Genomic DNA, 17,556 nt, shown 5'->3' with positions numbered 1-17,556 from the left:
TAGTCCACTTTGAAAAAATATAACTTTTTTCTTGTGAACATGGAGTATATTTATTAAAGGGCTTCAAATCCCACATTGAAAAATAACTTATTTATTGTAAATATAGAGTATACACATTAAAGAGCTTCAAATCTCACATTTAAAAGATATCATGTTATCATTTTAAGTTGAAGTATTTAAATCAAAAATTTTTTTATCCTGCGTTAAAAAAACATAATTTTTTTCTTGTGAGTATAGAATACATATATAAAAGGGCTTCAAATCCCACATTGAAAAAATAACTTTTTTCTTGGAAACATAGAGTATATACACTGAAAGGTTTTAAATCCCACATAAAAAAAATAATCATGGAACATAAAGTATATATACTGAATGATTTTAAATCTTACATTAAAAAAACATAACTTTTTTCTTTGTGAACATAGAGTAGATATACGAAAGGGTTTCAAATCTCACATTGAATATATATATATATATATATATATATATATATATATATATATATTTAATATAAAATATATATACTAAAAGATTTCAAATCTCACATTGAAAAAATAAAATATTTTTCTAATATTTATATAATGAGCTTTAAAAAATATCAATAACCAACTAAAAAAAATGAAAAAAAAGGGGTATAAGAGAAAAACCACGCTTGAAAAAAAAATACCGGGTTTTGTCCAGATTCGTTTGGGTCATGAGTTGACTTGCCAGGTCAACCAGATTTGTCAGATTGTTACATCCATTAATTTTTAACAAATTCAGATCGGTCCACTCACCGAACCAATATGCTGTGCTGGTATGAATTTAATAACTATGTTTTCAAATGTTTGAGTGAACTCAATCACACTATGGACGTCGCTGTTGATTAAACTGTTTTTATTTTTTATCAAATTCTGGTATTTGAAGTTTTATTTTAACAATTTAGTCCATGTATTTTTATGTCTTTACATTCAAATCCTAATCTTCATTTCCTTAGGTTTCAGTTTTACGAGTCACCAGGAATATGAGAGAAAATCACAAAAAAAAAAGAAGTTATCAGCCAATCACATTCTCGCTTATAAAGAAAAATCAATCGTGATGCCAGTGGTTTCTTCCTGAAAACAAGAGTTACATGGGAATGGTTGGGAACTCTAATGTTTTTTAAAAATTAGATGGGGTTTAGAAAAGTTTTTTTTATTTGATTTTGAGTTTTTTGATTTTTTTTTGACCTAACAAAAAGGGTTATTAACGTCCATGCAATTTTTTTTAATGTGCTCGACATATGAGTGCAGGGAAAAAAGGTTGGCAGAAGGTGGAAACTGGAAAGGAAAAAAAGAAAACGAGTTTAGTTTTGCAAATTCACTGCGAGGGAAGGAAAGCTACAGGTATATCCACGGCAAAATTTCATGGAAGGTACCCAACTTCAGGGAAACAGAAAAAACACGGTGCCTTTATCCAATTTGTATGGTACTTGACGCGTCATGAAAATTAAAACAGAAAAAACGAGTTTAGTTGAGTTTTTTATTCAAATAATTTGATTTTTTTTATATAATTAATGCATTTAATGACTTGGTATAAAAAGCCTAAATAATTAGTAATTCGTAACAGCTGATGTATGGTAAGTTAGGTGATCGGTAGCTGGCACCTATAAGAGATTATTTTTTATGGATACGGGAACTCTTCAATGATAAAATCAGCAACTTTACAAAAAGATAAATGCAATAATATTTTATAAAGAGATATACAGTAATATTTGAGAGAGAGATGTTATAAAAATATATGTGCAGTAAAGAATGAAGAGATCATGAATATTTATTTTGAAAGTCTCATGGTATATTTATAACTCACGAGTCTTGTCATTTTGTGAAAATGAGAATCTTGAGTATAATTTTATTATTGTGATTTTTTGAGTTGTATTATACTTGAAATAATAAGTATTTGATTAATATAAACCAATATAAGACTTGCATAGAGTCTCAAAAATTTTCACCTGGGCTCGAGTATCATGTTTAAGCCTATTAGAATTGAAAGTGAGCATAAACACATTGTCTAAACTCAAATATGTTGGGTTCGGGTATGACAATCCAAACTCATAAAAGATGAAAATGGATCCAGATACATACTAGGATTCAAACATGCTAGGAACCCACGAGGGGCTGCTCAAACCTAAATAAGCTACGTGTTACATGGAAGTTTAAATTGATTGGTGAATAGATAATATCCTCCATCATAGTTTTAAAATTTAAATCCCGAGAGAAAAAAAAAAACTTTTGATGGACGCGTCAACTCAAAATATATGTTTTTTAAGAAACGTGTTAATTTGAATGGTCTCTAAAGAGTATGACGTGATGATAAAGGATTTGAGATTTGCATAACAAGTCTCGAATTCGAGTCAGGACGTGCACCTCTTGTAAGAGCCTGGAGCAGCCAGAGTTTTACTCATTCACCTGGACCCATAAAGTACGTTTTCTGGGAGGTAGGGTTTTCTCGAATAAAAAAAAAACAAAAAAAAAGTGTTAATTTGAATGTGCATGTCTTGCTAAGATCTGATCAAAGATAACCTTTTTAGAAGCGTTCTTCTTTCTTAAAAAAATGGTCTGGGCTCCCTGTGCACTAATTTGTGTGCGGGTGTGTACCTTCTGGGTTTTTAACTTTTTATCAAAATGCAACCAACCTAAGCCTGGCCGGAAAGATGTTCCTGTTTGAACTCGACTCGTCGTCGTGGCTGCTGCTGGGCCCATGTTTTCAGATCTAATATTCCATGATACGGCCTCTCTGTATTGGGCTGAATCCTAGACATCGACTGTTTGGATTGCTTTGTTTTAAGAGTTCAGGGGTATTTGGTAAATTAAGAGATTTTGTTTTAAAGTATGTTTTATTTGAAAATATATTAAAATATTTTTTTATTTTATAAAATTAATTTCTGACATGTCACAATAAAATAAATTAAAAATATAAAAAAATAATTTAAAGTAAATAAATCTTAAAATTTAGCGAATCGATGATTATACCATTACATGCTGGACAACTGGTGAAGAATGCCATGAAAAACATATTCAACGAGTTTTTCAAACCTGCGGTAAATCTAAAAATTGAGAAATTTTCAATTCTTAAATATATTGTATTTTAAAGATAAATTCTCATGCATTCACAAGTCGCAACCACGTGTGCGATGAATATTTGAAAAAAAAAAAAAAAAATTTGAAAATATAAATAGTTCGTCCATGGGAGCAGAAATTTATTATTGGAACTAAACATTACCCCTTTCCTCATCCATGCCATTGCCAAAGCTCTATTTGAAAATCCATGGAGCCATCTAGCTCCAGGGTTAAGAAAACCAACCATTCAATGGAGTTTTTGAATTTTCGAACTAAAATTTTTAATTTTTGAAACTTAAAAATTTTAATTTGTTAGATTTTAAATTAATCATCACTTAATCATTAAAAATCTATTCAAACCATATAAGTAGTCGCCTAAAGGTAAGAATTTGGAATTAAGAGATTTGTTCCCTTTGTGGTTTCAGATTCGAGCCATGTGGTTGCTTATATGATGGCTACTAGAAGCTTATATTGTCGATAACTTCAGGATCCATGGGATTAGTCGAGGTACATGCAAGTTGACTCAAGCGGGTGAGACACCCACATTAAACTAAAACATTATAAAAAAGAATTCCCCCTAATTTTGACCGACTTTAATTTTAATATTTAATTATATTAATAATCAATAAAAAATTAGAACCATGTTCCAGGAGCAGTTCCCAGAGCATTGCGGGTGATGCTTGCCTACTGGTTTGTTACTATACAGATGAAGCTATCACCGGGGAAAAATAGAAAATAAGATCACATTACAAGCATTCTCCATACCATCCAGAATCTCCTTCAATAAAATCAAAGGGAAAAAAAGCTCGGGGGCGATGGTAAACACAGTAGGGGGGTGGGGTTGCTGTCTTGTAGCTCAAATCTTCCATCCAACCGACTTCATCACCTCGTCATCTCCGCCCCCTCCCTCTCTTTAGTTCTTCCTTTTTCCTTCTTCCACTATTTCCCTTCATTTCGTTTTCATCTCTTTTCCATTAACACACACTATCCAATCTATCTCAGTCCACCAATGGCTTCCACTCCATTCCTCTCCAAAACCCCAATCAACAACTTCTCCTCCTCTCTCTCCCCTTCCCTCCCTCGCCTCCCGTCCACTGTCTCCCACCGCAAAACAAATCCCAATTCCTTCAGAGTCAATGCCAAGATCCGTGAGATCTTCATGCCTGCTCTCAGCTCTACCATGACCGAGGGAAAGATCGTCTCCTGGATTAAATCCGAAGGCGACCTTCTGTCCAAAGGCGAAAGCGTCGTAGTCGTCGAATCTGATAAAGCCGACATGGATGTCGAGACCTTCTACGATGGCATTCTCGCCGCAATCGTAGTCCCCGAGGGCGAAACCGCTCCTGTTGGCGCTCCAATTGGACTTTTAGCTGAAACTGAAGAGGAAATTGCGGAAGCCAAGGCGAAAGCTGCCTCGAAAGCAAGTGGTTCAACTCCACCTGTAGCAGAAACTGTTACTCCCACTCCTCCTCCGGCCACTTCCACTCCTGCTCCTGCAATCTCGCAACCACCGGCTGCACCTGAGGGGCCGAGGAAGACGACTGTGACCCCGTTTGCGAAGAAATTGGCGAAGCAGCATAAGGTGGATATTAATAAAGTGGTTGGAACGGGCCCGTATGGGAGGGTTACTCCTGCTGACGTGGAGGCAGCTGCGGGGATTGCTGTTTCGAAGCCGAGTGAGAGTCTTGCTGCCACGGTTAAGGCTGCAACGAGTTCTTCAGTCCCTCCTCCTCTACCGGGGTCAAATATTGTGCCATTCACGACAATGCAAGCGGCTGTTTCAAAAAATATGGTGGAGAGTCTTTCCGTTCCGACTTTTAGGGTTGGGTATCCAGTGATAACTGATGCTCTTGATGCATTTCACGACAAGGTAAAATGATTTTGTTAATTTTGTCTGGAACGATAATTTTACTGAATTTGGCTTTTGATGATTTGAAATGTGTGAGTTTATGGTTATTTTCAGGTTAAACCCAAGGGTGTGACAATGACTGCATTGTTGGCAAAAGCTGCAGCGATGGCACTTGTTCAGCATCCAGTTGTCAATGCAAGCTGTAAAGATGGCAAGAGCTTTACGTACAACAGTAACATTAACATTGCAGTGGCAGTGGCAATCAATGGTGGGTTGATAACCCCTGTTCTTCAGGACGCTGATAAGGTAGTCTGATTATTAAGGCAACGTTTGGAACGAGGCTCTGGCTGCATTTTTAAAAAATTAAATTTTTTTTTTGTTAAAATTTAATATAATTTACATGTTTTTGGATCGTTTTGATGTGCTGATATTAAAAATAATTTTTAAAAAATGAAAAAATATTATTGGCATGCATTTTAACACGAAAAGTTATTTGAAAAACACCCGCAACTACACTGCCAAACACGCACTTAAATGCATATGATATTATGATTTTCTTTTTATTCATGGATGATTGATTTTGTATCGGTTTCTGGCACATGACTATTTTCAGTTCTAATGGGTAAAATGCTTTGTTGTTGTAGTTGGATCTGTACTTGTTATCTAAAAAATGGAAAGAGTTGGTGGAGAAGGCCCGAGCAAAACAACTTCAGCCCCACGAGTATAATTCAGGTTTTTATCATAAGAGTTATTTCTCCGTGTCTGTGTCTCTCCTTACCTTATTAAGGGCTTGAATCCGGGTTAAAAATCTTTTTGGAGCAATAATTCTAACTCTGTATGTACGCAGGGACTTTCACTGTATCCAATTTAGGAATGTTTGGAGTAGACAGATTTGATGCCATCCTTCCTCCAGGCCACGTGAGTGGTGATAGATAGGCTTTTTATTTCTGTTAGTTGGGGAACTCCCTCCTGATTTTTTTAGAGATTTGCTAAAAAATTGGAAACAATGTTCAGGGGGCTATCATGGCTGTTGGAGCATCAAAACCAGCTGTGTTGGCTGATAAAGATGGATTCTTCAGCGTTAAAAATAAAATGCTGGTGAGTGCGATTTCCATTCTCTTATAAGTTTCTGTCTGAAAATAAACAAACGGATGACAAAATTGTAGATCACAGCAGAATATTTTTCTTACATCTTTGAATTATCTTACAAGAAGGAATCCACTTTTTTCCACTCAAAGTGCATTGGAAAGTTTCTCAATCTTCTTTTTTGTGGTCGATATATCTATTTTCCCATGGGGTCTGTCTGAGTTTGTGCACAGAGGAGCAGGGGCATTGGGTTAGTTAAATGATTTTAAGTGACCCTTGTTTCATAATTATTTAGTTTCAATCTTCATTGGGGATTATGCAATACCTGTATGGTTGTCACATGTTCAAACGGTTGGCCTTCTTGTCTCCTTGAAATTATTTTGTGACTATATCATCAGAGTATGCAAAATAGAATTAATTTTGAAATTATAGGCATAGGAAGCAATTTACATGAATAGCGATCATAATGTTTCTTTTTCTTGGAATACTGTTCTTGAAAAAACTCACCAGTTGCTAATTGAAACAATAGTCACTGGAAAATGATATTTCGACTAGATTTTAACTTGAAAGGCAAGCAAAGTGTTCTAAGCCTTTTACTAAGTTTGCTTTCTATCATCTTGTAATCAAGGTAATAGCTTCACATCATGCTTATCAATAAATAGCTGTTTGTTCTTGCAAGTCATTCGATCTTCTTTAAGGGGGGGGGGGGGCATATCAAGGGAAAAGTCATATAAGTGAATCTCTGCTCTCTGGAGGGGAACAAAGCCCTGCTTTGATGTTGCTCTGATTATTTATGGTCCCTGGCACCTATCCTCCGTTATAGATTATTATATCTTATTTCTGATGAGATTGCCATGTGTTAGGTCCCTTTGCTTTCCCTTTGTAGGTTATATGTTATTTGATATTCTTGAAAATCGAAATATATTGCTATTTGGTTGTTAGATGAAGTCAAACATCAAACACAATAGAGCTCCATGGATTTTAGTGGAAGTGCCTTTCAGATTTCCTTCCTAGCAAATGATTCTGTAGGATACTCCAACTAAATTATTTGGTTCTCTTCAGGTGAATGTGACAGCCGATCACCGAATCGTCTATGGTGCTGACTTGGCTGCCTTCCTTAAGACCTTTGCTAGGATTGTGGAGAACCCAGAGAGCCTGACATTATAAATGCTGTGATGAATTTTTATAGAAAGAATGCTGTTGATTTTGGCTTCAATGCTTTGGTCTTCGATGAGATGATGGCATATGCTTTGGTCTTCGATGAGATGATGGCATGTCTATTGAGCAGAACACTGGGCACTGGAAGATGGTTTTGCAGTGCCTTAGTTTCCTTTTGTCGTGATTTTCTACGCATTTCATTACAAATACTGTTGAGTATAATTTTAAAGATGAAAATAACAAGCTAGTTGAAAGTTTTTGACAGAAGCCAGGGTGATGTTTTGCCACAAACGTAGCATTTGCATCGATCTTTTGAGGTATAAATTTGGATAAACTGTGGGTATCCTGAGTTAATTTGTTCTTTTAGATTGGTTATGAGGCATACTCAAGACAATTAAGCATTTTCCCCCACAACAACAATTGGAAAAAAGAAACGGTAAAACCTGAATGTGATTCAGAGGTTGGTTCCACAAGTAGCCTATGCATGCTATTTGGATTATAAGTTTTCATGATATACGACTTTCAGAACTACTAGATTTCGTCCGTTCGAGAAAAAAAGATTCACATTCACTACCAGAACTACATCTCTTGGACAGAAACTTAAAGAAGTCATTTGCTACGTTCTGAATCCCAGTCAAGAGGTCATTTGCATTGAGCTTTTCTGATTCACCAGACAACGCAAGCGAAGACAAAGCCTTCCCTACGACTATGTCCTTAACATCCTTAACAAAGCCTTCCCTCGATTTTATGGTGGTTCAAGGTTAAGCCACCAGACAATCTAACATATTGCTGAAGGATTCAGTAGTGTTTGATCTATTGCTAACTATGATATTACATAATCATATGATTTTGTTGGTGATTAATAACCAACAGACATTCCGTCAACAATACGATTGTGTTGCACTGGCCATCGCATTGCCCGGCACATAAAATTATTGTTTCGAGACAGCTATTTATTTACAAATCATGTGATGTTCTTTCTCCATTAAAAAATAGATATCGACTACAGCTGCTGTCAACCGGAGAATGCTTAGCAACTGCCTGAGTAAGTCAGAACGACTGACTCAAAATAGCCGGCATAGGAATGCAGCCATGTCAGAAAACCCTTGCATTAGGTGACATTCCCGTAACAGGTCAAAATTACCAGTCCAAGCGGATATTCCTGGAAATGTAAAGCCTATCAATATACTCGATGACTGGAAGTGAGGCATTGATATACCTTCTCATGTTCTTCTCTGCTGAATGTTCTGCATCAAAATTACAACAGAAGTTAGATCTCCCCATGGAGGCTAAATTTGAATTCAACCGATCTCCGTGGTAACATGTTTTCAATTGAAGCTACAATTAAAAAGCTCATTTGTGAAGAAAATAGAAGAATGCCATTTAGCATAAAAGGGCACCGCGATGCGAACTTCTCCGACTCGGTGGCATATAATTTTTTTTTTTTGATTGATTGCTTTAAAAAATTTTACCTGTCCATTTAGTGAACTGAAAACTAAGATGCCAACAATTCTTGAGTCCATGGGATCTATTTAGTGAGACTAGCCGAAGAGTAAAAATACTTCCTCTCTTCTCCAGTTCTCCATACAAATTTATACGCATTCAACAGTCATAAATGGTAACCAAGTTGATTGAATTAGTCGAAAGAGAAACTGCACTTTTAGTAAACAACCAATCTCTCTCTTTTACGAGTAAATGAGATTTTACAGAAAATTTAGGGGTTGCATAACATATAAATTTAGATACTGCCCTCTTTCTCTTTCCTGTATTGGATGCGTTGCTCTACATTCATGGAAACAGACATTCTGACTACAGCTTACTTTATTCCCTATTCCCATTGGTTTTCAAACAGACAGAAGTTCACGAAATTTAGTCCATAAACTTCCTTCCTTCCTTAAGAAAATGTTGCCCGATGTTAAGATTTTAGAGATTTTAAGGAACCTCAAGGTTCATATTTCTAATTAAACCATCACCGCAATCATATCCCTTATAGTTCCTAGCCTATACAAAGGTTTACGATAATTAAAATGTACTCACCAGTTTCATTGAGATTCAGTAGAAGTTGGTCCCTAGTTGGGAGAGTATACATGCCAGCATAAACCGCTGTCCTGATAGCCCATGTATGGTATGGTGCACAAACTTGTGAATAAGCTGTTGTTGCTGCTTCTCTTAAAGAGTAATCACTATAAAAGTAACAACCTAAATGTTAGAATGCACTAACGCAGAGCCTTAGGAAATATTAAACTGCTGACACATGAAATGCGATTCAATCCATTGCATAAAGCATTAACGCAAAATAACTAATCCATTTTACCAGAAAAACATGCTATGGATGTTGAAAAAAAGGAAAGGGAAAAGAAAAATTGAAAGGGGATGGACGTACTTTGTAGACAGAAACTGTTCAAACAAAGCCCTGATAAGGTCAAGACCCTGCCTGACTCGACGTAAATTACGTGAATGACTGCCTGATGTTCTTACTGTGCCATTTGCAACATCTAGATCGAGTATAGTTTGTAAAGTGTTATACTCCTTCGATGCTTCCACAAGATCACGCACCTGAATGTATGCATCAAGTGTCAGGCAAAAAAAAGAGAGTAAATAAAGCAAATGTTTTTAAAAAATAAAGGAAAAAAGAAAAGAAACGGAAGATTTGAGGAGAGAAATGAAGGAGAATGGAAGAACCTTGGCAACGTACTCGGACTCGGCGAATCGAAAGGCAAGACCGAGGCAGCTGAAAAGAACAGAGACCAAAGAGCATGTTTTAGAGAACGCATCCAATCTAAGCTCTCCTCCAGCTCCGTTGTCTGAATTTCTGATCCTCCGAGAATTCAGAGATTTTGCTAGCTCCTCAAACGCCTCTACAATCTCCGATAAGGGTGTTTTTGCTCTTGTTTTTGTCGTTGTGGTCATGTTGGCTTCCGTAGCCTCCTCTTCAACAACAAAGTCGTCTTGTGCTTCGTGTTGTTGTTGGCTGTATAATGTTGTGGAAGAGCGTGGTGGAGGCGGCATCATTGTTGATGGTGGTGGGTTTCCTTTTATAAATGATCGATTCTTATTCTTTCACACGGTGTTATTTTGCCTTTTGAATTTGTCAAGAGTTGAACGAGAAAGTTCTTCCGTTGAAAACTAAAGGAGAATTGGAATAATAAGCGACGACATAAATGAAAGTTGCGTGAGGTTTCTTTGTTGGTTCTCTCTTACTCGGTTCTTTTTTGTCATTGGAAAGGGAATAAAAGCGTGGAATTGTGAGGCCAGTGGCTTGAGAAACTGGGAAGGTTCTGCTTGACTTGCGGTCTGCCTAGGGAAAAAAAAAAATAACAGTAATAATAAATATTCTATTTTAGCAGGAGAGAATCGAGAGATCATGAAGAATCATGCTGTGATTATTCAAATCTCTTTCTTTCTTGGGCCGTTGAGACTCTGAGTCTGTTTTTTCTTGCAAGGTTAAGGTCCGTCAGAAGGTGGCTCTTCTCTGCTCTGGACAAAATTTGTTTTATTGGGCTATCAGCCCATGGTCTTCTTGTAGCTAAAACTTGAAGGGTTTATGTTATAGGTAAAAAGTAGACTGATGACGGCCCCTTCAAAAGCCTAATGGGCCCTCGAGCTCTTAATTCCTTCCCTCCTTTTTTCGACGAACTTGGTTTTGGGAATTTTATTTTTCATTTATGGGAAGGCACCGTGCTGGGAAGCTTCAGTCAAGGGACCTCGGAGTCTTTAACGGGGAAAAGAAAATTCCAAGAATGGTGTTTGGGATTCCAATTCCATCAGAAGTTTCCGAAGTCCTGAACAGATAGGAAACAGGTGAGACGGTTTTGTTTGACAATCAACAACCCGACCGACATGTCATTTTCCACCACAATGCCTATCTTAAATAAATGTCAACTTTCATATTTTTAGAAGTAATTTTTTAAAAAATAAATTTTTTATGTTTTTTTCTTCCTATTATATATTTTTTTTCAGTTTTAATATGCTAATATTAAAAAATATTTTTAAACAAAAAAAATTATTTTGGCTCCGCTCTGTCCACTAGCTTTGCTGGTTAGTGGGGACTCTTTTTTAATGCAATAGCAAATTGGAACCTTTTTAAAAAAGGTTCCTTCTCACTCTAATAGATTGTATAGAAAGATATTTTAATTATTATTCTATACTAACTGAGAATTTTCCAGAATAAAATAAACCACTACGACTAAATTAAAATATTAATTTTTACATATAAAAAAGTGGTGTTGGGAAATTTTGATCTGAAACCGGTCTGTATAAAGCTTAGCCCGTCACTTCACCAATGTGTCTGCTAAGAAAATCTCAATTTCACATCTAATTTTTGATTCAATAGATGCGTTATCTTATTTTTATAAAACAATAATCTAACAACAACTTATATGTAATTTTTATAAAACATACCCAATATGTGTTTGGGCAATTAATTGGCTATAAAATAATTATTATAAGGTGTCCTTTAACAGACTTGAATGCACTGCAACCAATGTTCTAGGGCATCAAAGACATTTGCTTTGCCTTCATTAACCGGACAATTCCCAGGTCTTGATTGATTTTGTTCTTAGGAGAGAATCATCTGATTTGCCTTGCAATTTTGAGGTTTACGTGACATTATTTAGAAAAGAAAGGCTTTCGATTTTCACGGTCATCGGATCGGAAGTTTACATACATGATACCTTCCTTGAAATAGCTTGAATAAAGCCAACACATAAATTTATATGTTGTGTAGAAGATATGAAAATAATACCAAATCCATAATCTAATTCAATACACAAACTTTTACATGAGAATATAACCCATAAAAAAACTGGTATTTATCCAATAATGTGTTGAGCTATTCAAAACATTGCTATCACTGCATCTACTAGAAAATCTCCTTCTAAAAATACCAATTTATTTCACTCGGCAGAGAGCTAGTGTTCACCTTGTGCACTAGAGAGACACCAAAGGAATAGACTTCTAGCTTCCGGCCGGACCATGTCCTTCGAAGCCCTCAAATACCCCATGAATGTTTAATACCGTAACAGAAGCCCAAAACCTGCGAGGGAACGCTCCTCTTTCTGCGTGGTTCTTTCTACCAAGGACACTGCAGTATTGGGACCTTCAACTCAACTCATCATGCATAATAAATTGATGATACGTACTGAGATGAAGCTTCAAATGGCGCCCCGAAGGTAATGTCCACCTACTAAAGAATCTTGTCTTGGAAGTTAGAAATACGGTGGGCTTATCTTCTCTTCTGCTGTGTGAAGTACCCCACCAAATATATTATAAATATCACCTCAGAAAGTCCGTTTGTGAGCCGACGAACCTGAAGTATGACTCTAATTTCCGGTTGGAGCTTTCATATAAATAATAGTAGGTACCTTTGAAGAAGCTTGCTTCAGAAACTCCAATTCAAGATCGATGTACACAAGTTATAAAAGTGATACCTCGCCCTTGCAGTCACAGAAATACCTCTCTGATAGGCTCTGACACTGTCAATGGCCTGAAGCAGTAGCCTTTCTACAGGTACCTTGAGCATAACATACAGGTTAACAGTGCTTTTTCATCCCTTGATGCAGAATATATTTCCAACCCAAGATAGCTTGCCACGACCATCCCTCATCAGCTTCCCAGGAAGGAGAATACAAATTACAGAAAAACACCATCACTGTTCAAGCACAGCAAAACACTGAACATGCAGAACAAAATAGACGTTAGGAAGCAGTGTCATAGGACTGCTTAGGCCCGCTGTTCGGAGAAATCTCGGTGAATTTGTTAGATGGCATCAGAGTCCAGACAGAACCGAAATTTACATAGAAAAATCAAATTTACCAAGACAACCATGTATATAGATGTAAGAACCCTAACCAAGGAGAGAGCGAGGTAGGAACGTTACATCTTGTTCCTGTCCAGACACTTCACATCATAGAGCTCCAAACTTGATATTAAAATAAAGTTGGGGGAATATATAAAAGGGTTAAAATAGTAAATAAAAAGAAACATTTTTCCAGAGGACATAAGGATTGACTTCACTTCCACCAAATCAATCCTCAAAACTCATGCATGTGATCTAAGAGGTAGTTGGCAGCCAGCTCCTCGTTCTTGTTGCAGGCAAAGAATACCTCCAATACAAGTGCACGATCAAAACCCATAGCTTCAAGCTGAAATGGTAACGATGTCAAAAAAAGGTTATTAATAATCATTCAGGCAGACAAAAGCATCCACGCAACTTTAAAAACTAGACATAATTTAATGAAAATAAATAAATAAAAAACAGTTTAAAAGTAAAGTCATTAAAATCTTAAAAAGCATGGTTCACAAGATTAAATTTACTGTAAAAATGATGCAGAACTTACACGTTCTATTGCCTCGCGCTCCTCAGGAGTGACTGTTACAGCTTGTGGCATTGCTGCAGCAAGCTGCCCCAACACATTCCTATAGGCATATGAAAAACAAATGAGCAAAACAAAATAGCATAACTAGTATGGAAAGAACAAAAATAATAATCTTACCCCTCTCCACTTTCAACAGGTTCATTGATCAAGCGGAGAAAATCATCTTGGTGCTCTTGAATAAGCCTCATTAAGTGAGGATTTTGTTTTCCCAGCTCTTGAAGCATAGGCTGACAAACAGAAGGAATTAACACAACCTATTAAGAGGGAAAATTAAATAACAAGAGGAGGTAAGAAAAGAACCTGCAGTATCTGCGGGTTAGCCTGCACCATAGCTCGCAAGGCTTGGAACTGGCAATAATCACAGGATAAAATTTCATTGCCATCGGTTATGCATCAGTCAAAAGGCATCAGTAAGAAACAGACAGAGAGGAGAAAGAGAGACCTGTTGACTGTTCCGCAAAAAATCAAGAGTTCCTGCTCCACCAGCACCTGAACCCACGTTGGGAAGGCCCTATGAGCGGGAAAAAATTATCACTTTTAGAGTCAAAACACTCAGAAAATCTCACATAATTGACCAGTAATCGGTTACATAACAACTACCTGTGGGAAAAGATCTAAAGGATTTGCATTTGGTCCACCAGAAGGAACTGCAGCAGTTTGTGTTGGATGCTGCTGGGGCTGGGCTGCAGGCGCTTGCCCACCTATAGGGATTTGAGCCACTGGTGGAGCTTCTGCTTGTTCTGGGATACCCTGTTATTTGCAAATACCAAAGTTGGGAACAACAAAATGAAAATTACACACACAAAGATAAGGGAGCACTCCAAACATGCAGAATGTTTAAAAAGAACACATAAATGGCATACTTAAGAGACCCTCCTTGGCTTGGATGTTTGAGCAAAAGCAATGAAGAGACTGGACAGAAAAAAGTTGATCAACAGGAATTTCAGAAAGAAATCAACAACAAATAATTGTTCTTATTAACAACTGCTGCTCAATCACTTCCTGAAAATTCAAAATTATTCCAAAGAACAGTTTAAGTCATGCAAGTCCAAGCAGCTCGTTTCTTCTAAGATATTATGCAATGGAACATGTCGCAATTCATATAATTAGATCTAGAGAGCAGCATCAAATACATCACACATAAAGTTCTTCATTGGCAATAATACGTGCAATTAACTTACATAATCTACATATATAGTTCTCTAGTTATATCCTTCAGCAAAATAAATATCACATGAACATGCACCAAACTATTATTAGGCCCACTCCTGAATCTTCTTGTAGCAGAAGCAAAACCCACCAAGCACTTTCAAGAAATAATTAGCCAGCAATGGTTCAATATATTCTCCAATAACAAAATAATAAATCCACTAGCCCTCCTCGGCAATTTTTTTTTTAAAAGAATCTCCTAAATAGACAACTTACAGAATATAAATATTCAATGGCTCTCTCTGGATTATTGTAAGCAGCCCGAAGAGCATGAACAACAGTATCTCTATCCCAAGTCCCTCCACCCATGTCAAGAATTTGCTGGACTGCTACCTCCAAGTTACTTCCAGCAACCAGACTAGATGCCGCTTGGCCATAAACATAGTCTGACCTGATTCAACAAATAATGCCAAACTTTCAAAAGAAAAAAAGAAGAAGAAGGAAACTGTGTTTAAGAGATAAAATGGGAGAGAGGTCTCAAAGAGAACAAAAGGATTGAAGGCACGTTGCATGGTTCAAACAAGACAAACCACTAACTAAAGAAGGAATAGAATACGTACGCAGCAGCAACTGAAGAAACCAGAGCAGGAGCAGGAGCAGATGCTGGCCTGTTAAGTGAGAACATATAAAAATGAGCAGACAGCAGAATGCAAGACATTGATATCTTAGAGAAGCCAACAACTTTGCAGACAGCAATGGCATCGAGCCCTTAGACTCACGGTGCAGAGGTCAATGTGGGAGCTTGAGGTGCTGTTGTTGATGCCGGGGTACTTGTTGTAGGTGCCTGCATAAGCACCAGTTTAATTCAAGACGGTGAATAGAGTGGTAGAAGGGAGCCTTTTACTAAAAAATATTTCTAATTGAGACCAATAAAATATTATGACCAGTGTGCCTGTAGCAAGAACTTTATATATGAATTGACAAGGGCTTTTCACAGCAGCGTTTGTGCTATTTAAGCCCTCGTACTAGCTGTTTGGTGCAAGTTGCAAAAGCATCACAAACAACAACTGCAATGTTATTACCTTAGTGGTAGGGGCAGTTGGTGCAGTTGAACCATCACCGGATGAGCTCTTAGTCTAATATTTTTAAAGCAAACAATTAGAACAAAACCAAGTAAGAAACCTGAAAATATAAACATCACAATATAACACATCAATGATATTTGGAGAATGTAGCAAAAGGAAAGCATTGAAATAAATAGTTTTGACACATACAAAGCAAAAACATAACTCTAAACCACTCGCTACAATATAAAGCATGGACAATGCACGCATGAAGTAAATAGTTCTACGCAGAAGGAGTACAACATAACAAGATACATGGCTATTCTCCAAGTTAAAAATCAATCTACAAGTAAAAACATGGTAAGTACTTTGCTGGCGTTGTGTGTGCATGTCTTGCAAGTTCAGATTAAATGTGGAGAGAACAGGATTCAAAAGAGAGCACAAGAGAAACAAATCTCACCTTCGATAACATGATAACAACAAAACTATTTTCAACAATTTTATTTTCATCCAAAGTGGTGTTATCTTTAAGAACTTTCGCCTGGTGAATAAGCATTTGCTGCTCAGCAGGATAAACGGCTACCCCTTGAGCTGTTTCTATTTTCTTTTTGACATCAGCAACCTGAACACAACAGCAATACATATGACAAACCAAATAGTAGGAATAAAACCGAACAAACAGGAAACAAAATTCAAATTATAATGTTATCAGTGATTCAGTAAATAGGACCACTTCATACAATTGACCCATACCCCGTTCTAACTCAAAAAAGAAGCGTTCAGTCAGTTAATTTTTTAGGAGAAACAAAAACAACGTAGATTGTATAATTCCGACATAAACTATGGAAAGAAAACCTAAATTCACACAATGGGAGCATCAGTCCACATAATTCCCAAAGTCACTACTAAAAACACTAGCTCAAACAGCAGCTTAAATTTAAACTAACAACTGATACACATAAAAAAAATCATAATTAAAATAAAGAAAAAGTCTTAATTCAATTCTACAATTAGGCTATTCGATTACAGGACATGAGCAGAAAGACAAACGCAGTTAAAAAAAACCCTAGCGTATTGGATTGGAATAGCGAAAAAAGAAATGCGAACCGTGTCTTCAGGTTTAACTTCGATGTCAAAAGTGCTGCCTTTCAGGGTCTTAACAAAAATCTTCATCCTTCTTTCTTTGTCTTATTCGCGATCTCCACTCTCGACTTCGAGTTTCTACTCTCCGATCCGCAAGGGTTTTATATATATATGTATATGCTGCTACTGTGCCCAAAAGAGCGATGCTCGATGTTAAAGGTAGGCACGAAATCAAACAAGTTAAGAATATATGAGGGTATTCTGGCAATTTGTTGTCGTGTGGATTTTCTTTCTTTTCTTATATTTTTCGGTGAGGGGTTGGGAAAGATCTGGGGCGACACGTGGGGGTATGATTAGATCGGACAGGTGAAGATTTGCCAAGTGGCAAGTAAGGATGGAGCATATGGAAGCAGCTTGTGTTCAGGATAGTAGAGTAGTGTTTAGGATTTGAACTTTTCGGAGTTTTGGACTTTCGAGGATGTGTAGTCGTTATGAAAAACTTAACTTTGTGTTTGGCATTTGGTAGCTTATGGTTAAAAACAAATATTAAAAAACAAGCTGTGATTTAAAAAAAAAAATTAAAAAAATATATGTTTTGTTAATAATATTTTGGAAATAGAATTTTATATACAAAATAAATAAAAAGTATATTTTGTTAATGAAAAATAAATTATTTTAATTTCTATAAAATTAATATTTAAAATGTAATTACG

At 36.5% G+C, this 17,556-nt stretch overlaps 3 protein-coding genes across 3 annotated transcripts; 1 reads left to right on the top strand and 2 right to left on the bottom strand.

Moving 5' to 3' along the window:
• The first annotated feature begins 3,719 nt into the window (after positions 1-3,719).
• Positions 3,720-7,437, top strand: LOC133705581 (dihydrolipoyllysine-residue acetyltransferase component 4 of pyruvate dehydrogenase complex, chloroplastic-like). The gene is made up of 6 exons (XM_062130869.1): positions 3,720-4,947; positions 5,041-5,232; positions 5,571-5,658; positions 5,774-5,844; positions 5,941-6,024; positions 7,075-7,437. The coding sequence occupies exons 1-6, from the start codon at positions 4,087-4,089 to the stop codon at positions 7,177-7,179; spliced, it is 1,401 nt and encodes a 466-aa protein (XP_061986853.1). The 5' UTR covers positions 3,720-4,086; the 3' UTR covers positions 7,180-7,437.
• A 345-nt stretch (positions 7,438-7,782) lies between these two features.
• On the bottom strand, positions 7,783-10,306 carry LOC133705582 (ACD11 homolog protein). The gene is made up of 4 exons (XM_062130870.1): positions 9,853-10,306; positions 9,554-9,726; positions 9,208-9,353; positions 7,783-8,417 (listed from the first exon to the last, which is right to left on the bottom strand). The coding sequence occupies exons 1-4, from the start codon at positions 10,180-10,182 to the stop codon at positions 8,311-8,313; spliced, it is 756 nt and encodes a 251-aa protein (XP_061986854.1). The 5' UTR covers positions 10,183-10,306; the 3' UTR covers positions 7,783-8,310.
• A 1,538-nt stretch (positions 10,307-11,844) lies between these two features.
• On the bottom strand, positions 11,845-17,123 carry LOC133705748 (ubiquitin receptor RAD23d-like). Its single transcript, XM_062131131.1, has 12 exons — positions 16,868-17,123; positions 16,221-16,382; positions 15,779-15,832; positions 15,476-15,540; positions 15,317-15,364; positions 14,973-15,147; positions 14,148-14,297; positions 13,990-14,058; positions 13,848-13,895; positions 13,665-13,774; positions 13,509-13,587; positions 11,845-13,313 (listed from the first exon to the last, which is right to left on the bottom strand). The coding sequence occupies exons 1-12, from the start codon at positions 16,931-16,933 to the stop codon at positions 13,203-13,205; spliced, it is 1,137 nt and encodes a 378-aa protein (XP_061987115.1). The 5' UTR covers positions 16,934-17,123; the 3' UTR covers positions 11,845-13,202.
• Between the last annotated feature and the right edge of the window lie 433 nt (positions 17,124-17,556).

This window comes from Populus nigra, chromosome 10 (genome assembly GCF_951802175.1).
Source record: "Populus nigra chromosome 10, ddPopNigr1.1, whole genome shotgun sequence".
Taxonomy (NCBI): Eukaryota; Viridiplantae; Streptophyta; class Magnoliopsida; order Malpighiales; family Salicaceae; genus Populus; species Populus nigra.
This window is presented reverse-complemented; position numbering and strand designations above follow the sequence as displayed.

Bases quoted from the DNA above. Each gene is read 5' to 3' on its own strand.
- LOC133705581 (XM_062130869.1), top strand. From the start codon at position 4,087: ATGGCTTCCACTCCATTCCTCTCCAAAACCCCAATCAACAACTTCTCC. The intron at 5,233-5,570 runs GTAGTCTGATTA...TTGTTGTTGTAG, and splicing joins TTCTTCAGGACGCTGATAAG to TTGGATCTGTACTTGTTATC. The intron at 5,845-5,940 runs GTGAGTGGTGAT...AACAATGTTCAG, and splicing joins CCATCCTTCCTCCAGGCCAC to GGGGCTATCATGGCTGTTGG.
- LOC133705582 (XM_062130870.1), bottom strand. From the start codon at position 10,182: ATGATGCCGCCTCCACCACGCTCTTCCACAACATTATACAGCCAACAA. The intron at 9,727-9,852 runs GTTCTTCCATTC...GCATACATTCAG, and splicing joins AGTCCGAGTACGTTGCCAAG to GTGCGTGATCTTGTGGAAGC. The intron at 8,418-9,207 runs GTGAGTACATTT...ATTTTGATGCAG, and splicing joins ACTGAATCTCAATGAAACTG to AACATTCAGCAGAGAAGAAC.
- LOC133705748 (XM_062131131.1), bottom strand. From the start codon at position 16,933: ATGAAGATTTTTGTTAAGACCCTGAAAGGCAGCACTTTTGACATCGAA. The intron at 15,833-16,220 runs GTGAGATTTGTT...TAAAAATATTAG, and splicing joins TTGTTATCATGTTATCGAAG to ACTAAGAGCTCATCCGGTGA. The intron at 15,541-15,778 runs GTAATAACATTG...GTGCTTATGCAG, and splicing joins CAACTGCCCCTACCACTAAG to GCACCTACAACAAGTACCCC.